At 37.8% G+C, this 14087-nt stretch overlaps 1 protein-coding gene across 1 annotated transcript; it reads left to right on the forward strand.

Annotated features, from left to right (window-relative positions):
- The first annotated feature begins 4485 nt into the window (after window positions 1–4485).
- On the forward strand, window positions 4486–6372 carry LOC131429260 (uncharacterized protein K02A2.6-like). Its single transcript, XM_058593315.1, has one exon. It carries the CDS (start codon window positions 4486–4488, stop codon window positions 6370–6372), a length of 1887 nt encoding a protein of 628 aa, XP_058449298.1.
- Window positions 6373–14087: the final 7715 nt, after the last annotated feature.

Genomic DNA, 14087 nt, shown 5'->3' on the forward strand with positions numbered 1-14087 from the left:
TTTAGTGAGACTGTTTGACTGACATTATCACACCACTAGGTAGATTAGGAAGAGTTCTTTGTAAGAAGGACTAGAGCATATCTGTTAATAAACACCAGAAATGATCACTCAGGAAATGGGTTCATTCTTCATATTCTGTCGAAGTAAGATCCAATGTAGTTTTGGTTACCAAACATAGATAATGCTTATCGAAATCGTTCTACCAACTGAACTACTGTGGATGTGATGAAACACAACTCAGAAGACTTCTTGGAAGAAAAGAACTTGGTAGAGTTACATATCAGATACTCAACACGGTTCCATACCTAAACGTCTACAAAGCGGCCTCTTTCTCAATATGATTGAATCATATCTGACTGGTCGTAGTATGACCGTGAAAATTGACGGATGCGTTACTCCATCATTCATCGTGAGCTCCGGCGTTCCTCAGGGAAGCCATCTAGGACTGTTCATATTTCTACTATATTTAAATGATCTGAATTTTTCGTTGGAATGTATGAAGCTATCATTAGCCGATGATTTCAAGCTGTTTCATCTCATCAAAGATTTGAAAGGCTCAAAATTTTTGCACAATTGCAATTTTTTTTCTAACTGATGTAACGTTAACAGAATGGTACTGAATGCCTCTAAATGCTCCGTTATTCCCTTCTCGCGTAAACGAACCACGATCACGTATGATTACACTATTTCGCAAGCGATACTAAAACGGGAGACATCAATCAAGAATCTAGGAGTGTTATTGGATTCAAAACTTAATTTTAAAGATCACATAGAATATACCCTCTCTAAGCCATTCAAGATGTTTGGTTTCATCTTTCGCATTTCAAAAAATTTCAATAGCATATAGTGCTTGAAATCGCTGTATTGCGCTCTGGTTCGTTCTACACTGGAGTATGATGTTGTTGTTTGGGTACCAAATTACTAAACTGATGAGCTGCGCATTGAAACTGTTCAGCGTTTCGTTTTGCTTTGCGTCGCCTGCCCTGGAAAGATTTATTGAATCTTCCAAGCTACGAAAGTAGGCTTAAGTACCTCGATTTGCTATCTGTCCGCCTCCAATCTCGAATTGATTGTGCAGATCTTCTTCAGCAGCTTAGTTTTGATATTCATCGGCGTTATGTGCGGTTTAATCCCTTTTACAGAACTCTATGGCTTTAATGAACCGTTTTCGAGTATGTGTCGCGTATTCAATACTTGCTCTGATGAATTTGATTTCTATTTATCTCGTAACACCATTTAAACCCGTCTTCCCCCAAATCTTTTCCCGCTACACACTTAAAAAATGTTACATCTTTATAGATGCACATAAAAGGAGCGTCGCGATTCACATACATTCACAATACAAAGCAAGTTAATGATAAGTCATATCATTAACTTCACAGTTGTTATAGCTGAAACTCACATCGATACAGACGCAAAATTTATGTTTACATGTTAGTAGATGTAATATTGTGTCATCACCGAAGTTATTACGGTATACTTGAATTTACGTCAAGCGTAAATTTCATTTTTTCTAAGAGTGTAGTTTCATTAAGATAAGTAGTCGATATGAATAGGTGTTAGTTAGCTTTGTAGTTTAAATAAGGGTAATATATGGTTAGGTTATGTATCATTTAGGCAAATATCAACAGATAGATACAAAAGATGAGAAGGTTTTATGCCTGCTAGAGAAGGAGAACAAAAATCTCAGCCCCAACGCGCTTTTCCCTCGGCTCTTTTCGGCTAGATAAATGAATAAATAAATAAATAAAAATGCATGAAACGTCGAGACCTGGTTTTTATTCCGATTTTTTTAAATCAACGAAATTTAGAAAACTTTCAATATTAAAAAAAAATTTGTTTTTGTGTTTCACACTAAATCTCAACGTTTCATGTATAACTAAGATATTTGGCATACAAAAAATTCCTTAGTTTTGTGGTTTGGAACCGTTTCCAAATTCGAAAAAGCCATATTCACAACTACAAGACAAGTTAATTGAGTTAGCCAAATTTTCTGGATATTTGTATTCAGTAGTTCATTCCCTAGCTCTATTCTGCCCTATGAAACAGTATTGAAATAAGTGGTATAGCGATTCCCTATTTATATTCTGTCGAGGAAAGATTCAATGTACCTTTAGTTACCAAACTTAGATGTCGCCCAATTATTACTGAATGGGAGAACATGCGAATTTCTTTTTTGAAAAATTTTGAAAACAAAATTGAAGAATAATTACTGTTTTATAATAATCACAGGTTCTACAAGGGCGTAATTGCCATATTGAAAAAAAAAACACCTACTTTTAGGTATGAAAGTTTACTTATGATATAGAAGATTACTTACACTCAATTATAAAAGCACAGTTTTGAAATACAAAGCTTCGGTGTGAAAACTAGCTCCAACAAGCTGTAGTTTTCAGTGAGTGTGATTTAATAATGCAAAAATATAACTGAAAATATAAACCTTTTTGTGATAATGGAAAACCTTGTTCGTCTAAGCGTCATAAAGTATGGTTGAACATTTTGCCTTCGCGCAGTGCGCGATTACTGTAATTACTATAATTCATATTTGCGACTTATTTCGATTATATTCATATCGACCGGTGTCTGTTGAAAGTGCACAGCAACCAGCTTCCAGCGACAACGAGATGTCAGATTTTAAAACAGCTTCACCAGTAACATCGGGAAGTAATTTAGAAGAAATACCGCTAGCTACGTCGACATATGATTTAGAAGAAATACCATCAGCAGTTTCACTCGTCTCAGCATCCTCCCAACACAGTTATCTAGCGAATGATTTTAGGAATCGAAAAGTTGAGATATTTTTTTTCATGAAAATGTTGACTTAATGCTTCACAGCCTCAAAAGATATTTTTTTAAATTGAATGTAAAGCGCCTTTTGAGAAATTACAGTGTAATTCACCGGTAAGAACTGAAAATTGTTATCTCCGCGAATGCAAGATATGCCTCCCCTCTTCGATTCTTGAGGAAAGCTTGTTAGAGAAATTTGAGCAGAATATTTTAAATGAGATCTCTTTTGAACAATGGATAACTACTGATAGATGCAACCTAGAAATTGAAAAAAAAACAGTTGATGATTTTGTAAAAACTTGTTACTCATGACTAAAAAAACAAACTCAATTTTTTAAAGACACAAAATCTTCATTAACTGAAGAAGAAGTACACGGAGAACCATTCGATCATAAAATTGCGATATCGCAGTTTTTGATTTTTGCGATAGTTGATTTAACTAATTTCTTTTTGATTCAAGTAGTTGAAAAATATGTTGTTTTGAATGCTGTCAAGTGCTGGAGACAGTTGAAAGCAAAACAATAATCGCAATGCAAAATCAACAACTTTTTTAGTTGAAATCGGTTCATATCGCTTCAAAATGTCAACGAAAACAACATCGATGGTTAAAGCGTGTTCATTCGATTTGAGAAATTTATGATAACAAGTGTTTATCTAACAGCGGTGTTGTGATAAAGTTAACCTTGTTTGAGATGAAAATGATTTGGTGACAAATTAGAAAATGTTAATGAATGATCATCTCGTAATCTTTCAGGTATGCGCAAAAATTTTATGCTTCAAATTCGATCATTGATTTACTTCCAGCAGACTGTTTTACTTCCAGCTGTGTGGTACCGATGATGATGTTCATGCATTAGCAATAAAACGCTTTTCGACATGAATTTAATTTATAAAAGTAACAGGAGCGAAGGGTTTCAAACACAAAGAACGCGCTGCGATTGAATGGCGCGTTTGAATTGCCGTCGCAAAATTCCAATTCCCAGCGGTTGATGCACCCAAGCTCATATAAATTGACTAAAATTATCAGTGCATAACTTTAGTTCAACCGTTTGAAGGCATCATTTTAGGTAAATTTAATAATTTCACTAATTTACTCGCCCCTCCGGGCAATTTTGCTGATTAAAAACGTTTTTCTACATCAATCATTTCCGATCGAATCAGAAGTATTTTTTTAGAATTTAGAATTTTACTGATCTCAAAACAAACAAACAAATAAAACCGATTTATTTTTCAACTAACAGAATTTTGTTTCAACAACAACACCAGTTATTTCAACTAAAATATTTGTTGAAATTGAAAGGTATGTGTCCTCACTAATTGACAGCTTTTTTTTACAAACAGTTGAATTAGTTGTTTTAACCATCGTTTCTGCAAATCGAAAAACAAAAATGACAGTTTAGGTAAAACAACAATCGATTAGTTGTACCAAATTTTAACCAATCGAATTCAGAAAATCAACTAACATTCTGGTTGAAATGGGATCGCGGGTGGTTCCGTGTAGTTATAATTTGTGATTTTCCGATAATTATTTGTTGGATCATAGCAACCAACGATCATATAACAGCTAACATGAATCTCATTTTATTCATTCTTTGATTGACTTCCAATAAAGTAACAGCTAGAAGTATTGAATCCGAAGTTTCATTCCGGGAGTTTCCGGATACAACAATTGGCGACGAGGATTAAAAACCTGAAGCAATGGCGGACCTCGAAGAAGCAATTCTCCAGATGGCGACTCTCCTGCAGAAGTTAGCACAACCCACTCCAACGCCTAACAACGCAGAGCAAACACTTGAGGCCTTAGCAACCAACATCAGCGAATTTTCTTTCGATCCAGAAAATGGAGTTACTTTCGAAAAATGGTACAGCCGATACGCGGACCTTTTCGATTCGGACGCCAAGAATCTGGAAGATGCCGCAAAAGTTCGTTTGCTGCTGAGGAAGTTGGATACACCATCACATACACGGTATACCAACTACATTCTGCCAAAGCTTCCCAAAGATATCAACTTTACTGACACCGTCGAAATCATCAAGAAGATTTTCGGATCGCAAACGTCTGTCTTCAACAAGCGCTACCAGTGTCTGCAGTTGATGAAATCAGAAGTCGAAGACATTATCAGTTACGGCGGAAAGGTAAACCGTGCATGCAAAGATTTCGATTTCAAGAACATGAAAATTGACCAGTTCAAGTGCTTGGTTTTTGTCTGTGGCCTTAAAGCGCACTGCTACACAGACATACGAGCCAGGTTACTTTCTCGCATTAAGTCTGAAACAGCAGAAGCTCCCGTTACACTCCAAAATCTGATCGACGACTATCAATGGCTCGACAATCTCAAGGCGGACACATCCATGATCGAGCGTCAATCATGCTCGAAACCAACTGTGCACGCTGTCCAGGAGAAGGGAAATACTCATCAGCAGCAGTCTTCAAAATCGGAAGGTAAAACACCTCGCAAACCTTGTTGGCAATGCGGCCAAATGCACTTCGTTCGAGATTGTCCTTTCTCGAACCACCAATGCAAACAGTGCAACCGCAGTGGTCACAAGGAAGGATACTGTAATTGTTTTTCCAAGATGAAATCAGTTTCTTCTGGTGAAGAGAAGAAGTTACCGAACAGACCAAGAAAATCTGGTAAAGCCAAATCCCGAAGAATCTTTATTGTGAACCACATCGCTCAACACTCAAGCAAGCGAAAGTACGTGACTACCATCATTAACGGCGTGGAAGTCAAGCTGCAGTTAGACACAGCAAGCGACATCACAGTGATATCTAAGCGAACCTGGAACTCGCTAGGTAAACCTTCTATTAAGAAACCAACGATTCAAGCCATGAACGCATCGGGAAAGCCGCTTCATTTGTTTGGTGAGTTTTATTGCGACGTCACCATCAACGGTAACACAAGAAAAGGAAGATGTTTCGTCACAACGTCTATCAATCTCAATATCCTTGGTATCGATTGGATCGAACTTTTCAAGTTGTGGTCAGTTCCCATCGATTCGGTCTGCAATCAAGTAAAAACAGAATCGGTAGAGCAGCGAATTTGTAAATTCAAAACGCAGCACGCAGAAGTGTTCAACGATTCCTTGGGACATTGCAGGAAAACGAAGGTAAAGCTCTTTTTGAAACCAAATTCCAAACCGATTTTCTGTCCCAAGCGACCGGTTCCCTTTAATACCATTTCATTGGTGGACGCCGAACTAACACGGTTGGAAACTTCTGGTATAATACAGCCAGTCGACTTTTCCGAATGGGCTGCTCCTATTGTGGCAGTACGCAAGCCAAACGGACGGGTTCGCATTTGTGCGGACTACTCGACGGGACTTAACGAAGCATTGGAGGCAAACCACTATCCGCTTCCAACTCCTGACGAAATTTTTGCTCAACTCAATGGTAGCACAGTGTTCAGCATCATTGATCTGTCCGATGCGTATCTACAACTCGAAGTTGATGATAGTTCCAAGAAGTTACTCACCATCAACACGCATCTCCGGATACAACATTATTCATTCGTTCTTCAAAATGATGTTCAAAGTCATCATTGGAACAATGATCAAGCAACAATTCATCCATTTGTAATGTAGTATAAAGAATCAGCCACGATTAAAAATTTGAGTTTCGCTATAATATCAGAAGTCTTGAAGCATCACACAATTGATGTGCAAGTTTTTATTTCCAAATTAATAAAGTTTCTAAAACAACGAATGAATATAAAAAAGGCAATTTTTGCATCGGAGCCTCTGTAAATTTGAAGCAAAATACAACATTGAGCACAAGAACATCCAATAACTAATGCGAAAGTTTTATACGATTGGGCTTCTAAAAGGAATCAAGATAATTTCACAGCAATCTCGTTTCGTTATATGTCACAAGAGAAATATGACGATGGTGCTGTAGAATGAAACGATATTTATCGACAAACACAAATGATACAAGGTACACAAAAATATCATTGCTACATTCCAGTAACAGAAAATAAGATCGCAGCGAAATTTATTTTCAACGAGCACAGAAATGAGCTATCAGATAATATATAAATCTGCAAAAAATAAAGCTTAATGATTCGTTAATGTTAAAGTCTATTATTTTTAAGATATTCATAACATGAAAACTGTGGAAATAATAATAAATCTGGTTTGCAAAACAACAATTGTCTTATTATTTTTCGCAAATTATTTCTTCAATATTGTGCTTGGCAACTTGAATACAATCCACCTTGGTATTACTTATGGAAAACCGAAAAAAATTGAAAAATTTTGTTTTCAAAATATCTCGAAATCGTATCGTCTTGATGTCAAAGAATAATTTACTCAAAATTTCATAAGGATTACAAAAATAATAAATTTGGCGATGGATAACCCAGGCTAATTGAAAAAAGGCGTATTATTATAAAATATCCATTTTCTCGATTTAGTTCCTTGTACATCTCGAAAATGGTTGCAAGAACGAAGTAGTCTCTATGAGCTTTTTCATTGAACGTAGCTTGGAGAATAATATTTCATTGCTCAAATACATTTATTCCTAGAAAAGCATCGTTTTTTCGAAAATTAACTTCCACTTTTTAAACATTTATTAGTTACGTTGTAATTCGGCATTTTTTTCTGATATAAAATTGAAAAGAAAAATCGTACGGAAAATTAACTGAGAATTTTGAAAAATAAACTTTATTATTGATTTCACGAAAAATTGGAAGATTTTGTCGTGAATTTTGAATAGAGTACTAAAATTTTTTTTTTTAAAATACCACAATATTGTGAAAATTGTCGATATAATTGCAGGGAATCACTCCGCATGTCAGCTTGTGATTGAAAGAGGTCGATGTCAGTTTACTGCATGCTCTCGTTCGTGGTCAAGGATTGCTGCGTCGAATGTTGGTGGATTTTCGTTCTGACACTAATGTAGCTGTCAAATATGAAACATTTCGTATCCATATTACATATGAGAAAGGCATCATTACACCACTAGGTGGATTAAAACAGATTCGTTGGAGCCTGCGCAGTTAGCGATTAATATACTTCTGCAGGAAAAAAAATTTGCCATGAATTCGTCGTACTTAACTATAGGTGCACCATTCCAATTCTGGAAGTAAGGAAATGAGACCTTGAACAATTCACAGAATAAAGCTTGCTTCATTTAGAATTGGAACAAACTTTTACTCATATTGTGGCGCTCCTGGTGGACGGATTTGGAAGCTCTTGGCGCCCACGTGTCGGGAATTTTGTCAGCTTCACGTATGATTTTTGACATTCCGAAAATCGACTGTACTTTGTACACAATCAACATGGAAGCCGAAAGAAGGAAAAAAAATTGTGCACAGTTATTTGGAAAATCCATTGTGGTCTGCATCTAGGCTAGCTAAACAGCTGAAATTGCCCAGAAATACCGTATGGCGCGTTATCAAACGGTGTAAGAAAACATTGACGACGATTCGGAAGCCTCAAGTCAATCGTCGGAGTGGAACTGTCGACTGGAAACTGCGTGCTAAGATTTTGAAGACGATTAAGAGGAACCCTAATCTGTCGGACCGTGATTTGGCCAGAAAATTCGGTGCTGCCCATAGTACCGTGAGGAGAACTCGACTCCGGGAAGAAATCAAGTCGTATCGAGCTAGCAAACAGCCAAATCGGACCATGAAACAAAATAGTGTGGTCAAAATTCGTGCTCGGAAACTATATGACCAGGTGCTGACCAAGTTTAACTGGTGTCTTCTGATGGACGATGAAACCTGAGTCAAGGCTGACTTCGGTCAAATCCCAGGTCAAAAATTTTACTTGGCAACGGCTCGGGGGGATGTTCCAGCCAAATTTAAATTTGTTTTTGCCGACAAATTTGCAAGAAAATTTATGATTTGGCCGGGCATTTGCAGCTGCGGCAAAAAAACGAAAGTTTTTGTTACAAATAAGACAATGACATCGGAACTATACCAAAAAGAGTGTCTCCAAAAACGAATTTTTCCGTTCATTCGATCCCACGACCATCCTGTAATGTTTTGGCCAGATTTGGCAAGCTGTCATTACAGCAATGCCGTTTAAGAATGGTATGCAGAGAAAGTGGTCCAGTTTGTTCCGAAAAACCTTAACCCACTCAACTGCCCCCAGTTCCGCCCTATTGAGAAATACTGGGCAATCATGAAGAGGAGACTCAAGGCAAAGGGAAACGTTGTCAAAGACATCAATCAGATGACGACCTGGTGGAATAAGATAGCTAAAACGATGGACGAAGAAGGTGTGCGCCGCCTACTGAGCCGTGTTACAGGAAAAATTCGAGAATTCCTTCAAAACCGTAACGAATAATTTTATCCGTATTTTTTCTTAAAAGTATGAAGAAAACGCTACATTTGTATAAAAAAAAGATCTTGAATACAATAATAAATAACTGAAATACAGGCAATTGTCTTTGTTCCAATTCTATTTAAAGCAAGCTTTATATCAAATTATGAGAACGATTTTAGATATTCAGAAAAGTAACAATACGCGTTAGTTTTATCCGCACTCACTTCATCCAGTTATGTCTCTGACATTACCCACTCTCTTTTTCAGTTTATGTTTTTTAGAAAGTTCAATTGACTACCTACAACTCTTTCTTAGACATATTTTTTGTAGAAGCTACAGTTTTCTATTTACAATTGTTTGAAAATAATGTGGCTGAAAACACATACGCTCTTTTCAAAAATTAGTCTTGAGTGAAAAAAATCTCTAGACCAGTGAAAAATACTTTTTTTTGCTATATCGACCACACATGTAAAGTCTGATGCATATCCAAGGGGGTCGTGCCAGAGTTTTGCCATTTCTGGACGATTTGGCGTGAAATTGCTCTTTTGGTAGTGTTCTAAAGAGTTCTCATCGAGGTTCCCTTCGGATAGACCGTAGACAAAGTGTCTCTAATATTTTGAAGTTTTTGGCGCGAAGTATGCTTTACACTGTTAGAAAAAATAAATCTGGCATTTGACGCAAATTCAAGCGTAATTTCCTAGATGATGACAAAATATTACATCTTTTAACATGTGAAAAGACAAATTTTGTGTCTGTTTCGATGTAAACGACAACAGCTAAACTAGCTGTAAAGTTAATGATATGATTCATTTTTACTTGCATTGAGACGTAAATTTACACGTCTTTTTCTAAGAGTGTATCGAAAATAAGCTATCCACAAATATTTCTTTCAAATTATGATAAAAACAATATTTTATTCAAACTAAAAATTGATGCTTTATTGTACGCGGTTAAACTTGAGCATAACAAAAACCGGATGAAATTTAAGTAATTCCTTCGTGAATTTTGAAACTTTTGATCGAACGCTCTTCGTCATGTTCCGGACAAGTGTTGCATCGCATTTTTTGGACGCCTGCATGTTTCCTGCTGCCTTACCAGTCTTCTTGAAGACCCTCTTCACGATTGCCCAGTAACGTTCGATGGGTCGAAGCTGAGGGCAATTTGGTGGATTAATATTTTTCTCAACGAAATTTATACCCTTTTCCGCAAGCCAATTGAGAGTGGTTTTGGCATAGTGAGCCGACGCTAAATCCGGCCAAAACAGTGGAGGCGTACTATGCTTCTTATATTAAGGCAGCAATCTCTTCTGGAGACACTTAGATCGATAAATTTCTGCATTTATAATTCCGGTAGTGTAAAAAATGGTTGACTTCAAATCACAGGAACATATTGCTTGCCATTCCAGTACCTTTCGACCGAATTTCTGTACATGAACGACCTGTCCGCATCGCTCACATCCTCCCCAACGACGACAGTAAAGTATTGTGGACCTGGAAGGGTTTTTGAGTCCTCCTCCACACGTCCATCAAAACGCATGCATTCGGACACTGCAAAAGATCCCTACACAATTTCCGGGCCCTTGTTGCTGCTCGTTTCTTCTGTTCTACACTTTGTTTCGAGATTTTCTGCTTCTTGTAGGTCTTCAGGTGATTTCGCCTCTTGATACGCTGGATCATTCCGACACTCGTTCCTGCTTTTTTGGACAAATCATGTATTGACATTGATTTGTTCTTCATGATTAGAGATACCACTTTCTGGTTCAGTTTCGGGTTGAAAGAACCGGGGTTTCTGCCTCTTCCTGGTAGCTCATTCAAAGAATAGTGTTCCCCAAACTTATTAATGATGGTTTTAACACTGGCATGATGAATTCCAAATCGCTTCGACAATTTTCGTATAGTAATACCATTCTCACTTAGCCATGTGTCCAGAACCTTAATTTCCACTTCCTTTTCAATACACTTCTTTTTGGAAACGCAGAATTTCAACCGCACAAACAAGTAAACAAACGAAAGCTGACAGCCAAACGCACAGCATACTGTGATCTGAGCATAAAAAAGTACGGGTGTATAATGTCAAAGACATAACTGGATGTCGTGAATACGAATATGACACGCTTTATTTATGCTTCCGAATTCGAATTGGTAGTTGATCGATTGTTTGAATTGTGCAAATTTAAAAAATTTAAACGATGCGCCTAGACTAAATTACATATTAGTTAAATTAAACATTCTGAAACGCAATTAAATATTATGAAATAAGCAGTATAGTTCATTATAATAAAAAATGGTGGCTCTGAAAAGAACTTTTTATGAAAGCGTTCGTGATGAAGAGTGACGAGTTGAGTTAGTTCAGCACGCAGACTCTGAATTCTAAACCCATATTCCGGAACTAAGCTCTGAAACTTGAAGACCGCCATGACTACCAGAATGAGTTGTATAGAGTACAGTAAAGTAAATTTCCGCATAATTCTTTACGAGTATTATTATGGTTCTAAAAAGAACCGAATAGAAGAAGTCTGGAATAAAGAACTGGACCCTGAGTTCAAGAACTAAATTTAGAACCAATAACAGACTCAGAATCCAGTTTGAATTCTAGAACTGCAATTTCGAAACTGAAATTAGTTGCGGAATACAGTTTCAGCACGCAGGCTCTGAATACTAAACCTATATTGCGGAACTAATATCTGAAATTTGAACTTCTCGTTACGACTACCGAAAAGCAAATGAGAGTTGCTACCTGAGCGTTTGAGGTTTTAACCACGCAAAAGGTGCACTCTCCGTCGCTGCTGGTTGATGGTTCAACTCCCACGACGTCTGCTTCCACCGAACGCACGAAAAGAAATGATCGATTTTCGACCACGGTTTCCCTTTTATACGCATTCAGTTGAAGATATGTGCCTGACTACCTCAAAATCGTCGTCCTTGCGCGAAAAATCCAAGCGAAAGTAAAGAGTTTTCCGCATTATTTTCAAATTTTGAGAAAACTTAATTTTTGAGTTGTTTGTGGTTATCTCACATTGTTCAAAATATTATCCTAAATTCCTGATCATATTTTTGATGAAATGGTGAAAGAATTATGTTACTACCATTAATACAAGTCGAGATATTCACGATTAAGTTCTGCCCATTCTTCCATATGGCTAATTTTGAAAAGGCACCCCATAGTAAAGTAAGTCGTATTCACGACAAAACCATCACGAATACATGCGTACAACACAAATTTATGTGGATAGCTTATTTTCGATACACTCCGTAATACTGAAATTGGTGACATTAACGTTGCAAAATTAACCGAAAATTCAGATAATCCATCCGACCGCAATGTGTGTGACTCGTGACTACAGTGCCGTAGTTTCAAGTGGACTCTGACAGCAACCATTAGCCGAATTAGAAACGCCGTACCGGAAAGGACAACTGGAGCATGGGAATGGCTAAATAACTGCACCTATGACGGCTAATTGTCAGTCAAAAGATTTAACTACCGCTCGGTACTCGACCGCCTTCAGTAAAGCCTGATGGGAAGTGAGTGGACACAAAGCACGAATCACGAATAGGCCGCACTGTCCACCTGAGGCAAAGCAAGGAACCAATTGGCACCGGCTCTCCAGTTCTCACGGGTTGCGGCTCCGTAAGGTCAAAGTGACAATATGTTCGCGAAGCACTCTGTTTTTTTTTGTTATAGTGCATTCTCGTTTGGGGTCGTTTGAAATTGCGTCGCCAAAAGCGAGAAAGACCACTTCCGGCTGTCACAGTGTGCAATGAATAATGCTCGGAAGTGCTTTAGCGAGGCAGTAATTGACTGTAGCTATGATAATCGGCTTTTTTTCTGATACAGGGAAAATTCTCACCCAAATTTTTTTGAGCGTGAATCTGAATTTGAACCGAAAGTAAACCATAAATGCTTTAAATAGTGAAGCAAACTCGTACCGCGCTGCATCGCAAATAAAATTCAATTTTAAAGAGCTTCGCGAACCGCTACAAAAACAGCTGCCTATTAAAATGCGGCGGAAAAATTTTTGAAGAACATAAATAACCAATCGATTACCCAGCCAGCACACAAGAGGGAAAGAGTGTGAAAATGATGAAATTATGATTGGATCCCACCGAAATTAAATTAATGCAGTCAATCATCACCGTTTTTTCCTCGGAGGTGTTTTTTCTTTCGGTCAAATCAGAAACGTGGTCGATTCAACCATCTCCTCTTTGTTTTGTTATTAAGTTAGATAGTTTGCTTTTGATGGAACGAACGGTGCCATTGACATTTAGTTTGAACTCTGCGAGAGATGAAAGATTCTTTACACCGCTTGTTCCCAAGTCTCCTAGATACGATCAATTTTAGCAATTATATTTAATTGATGCGATGTTACATGGTTTAGGGTTGCTCGAAAATATTCTACTTCAGATACAACTTGTAAAAAAAAACTGTTCCGATCAATTATGCAAACAACATCGGCTGGCAGTTTTAATCAAGTCCTGTTTGCCTTGTCTGGTGTTGTTGTTTTTTTACTTTCAGGGCCAATATCGCATCCAGTACCGTGTAACCTAAACGGAAACATCGTACACTGACTGAATAACGCTATTTTTAGCCCCGTATGGAATATTAATGAATTCCCAGGGCAGTAATAATAATTGATAATCAATTTCATTCAGCCAACGGCAACAGCATCAACCATCGGAGATAAACAAACTGCGGCAAGCTGCAAAGGGGAAAGAAGTAGTAGTAAAACAAACGATGCACCGGCACATGCATCGGACCCTTGAATAGCTGAAGTTCAATCATCGCCTGGTCCCACAGAGTCATCTGAGGCGAACGACGATCACCACAAGCAAGACCTTCGAGGGCCCGCTAAGCGTTTCTGTCCGGCCTCACATATGAAGACGAGATAGACGGTGCAGTGCGGTGCGGTGCCGTTACACCAGCCAAGTCCAATGGTGATGGTGCAGCATTAGCATAAAATGATACATACCGCACAATCAGATGCGGACCCAGACGGACAAACCGGAGCCATTAGGAGTTGGACATCGTTG

The sequence above is a fragment of the Malaya genurostris genome, chromosome 2 (genome assembly GCF_030247185.1).
Source record: "Malaya genurostris strain Urasoe2022 chromosome 2, Malgen_1.1, whole genome shotgun sequence".
In the NCBI taxonomy this organism is placed as follows: domain Eukaryota; kingdom Metazoa; phylum Arthropoda; class Insecta; order Diptera; family Culicidae; genus Malaya; species Malaya genurostris.

What these genes read in the sequence shown, in the direction of transcription:
- LOC131429260 (XM_058593315.1), top strand. Translation starts at nt 4,486, where the DNA reads ATGGCGGACCTCGAAGAAGCAATTCTCCAGATGGCGACTCTCCTGCAG.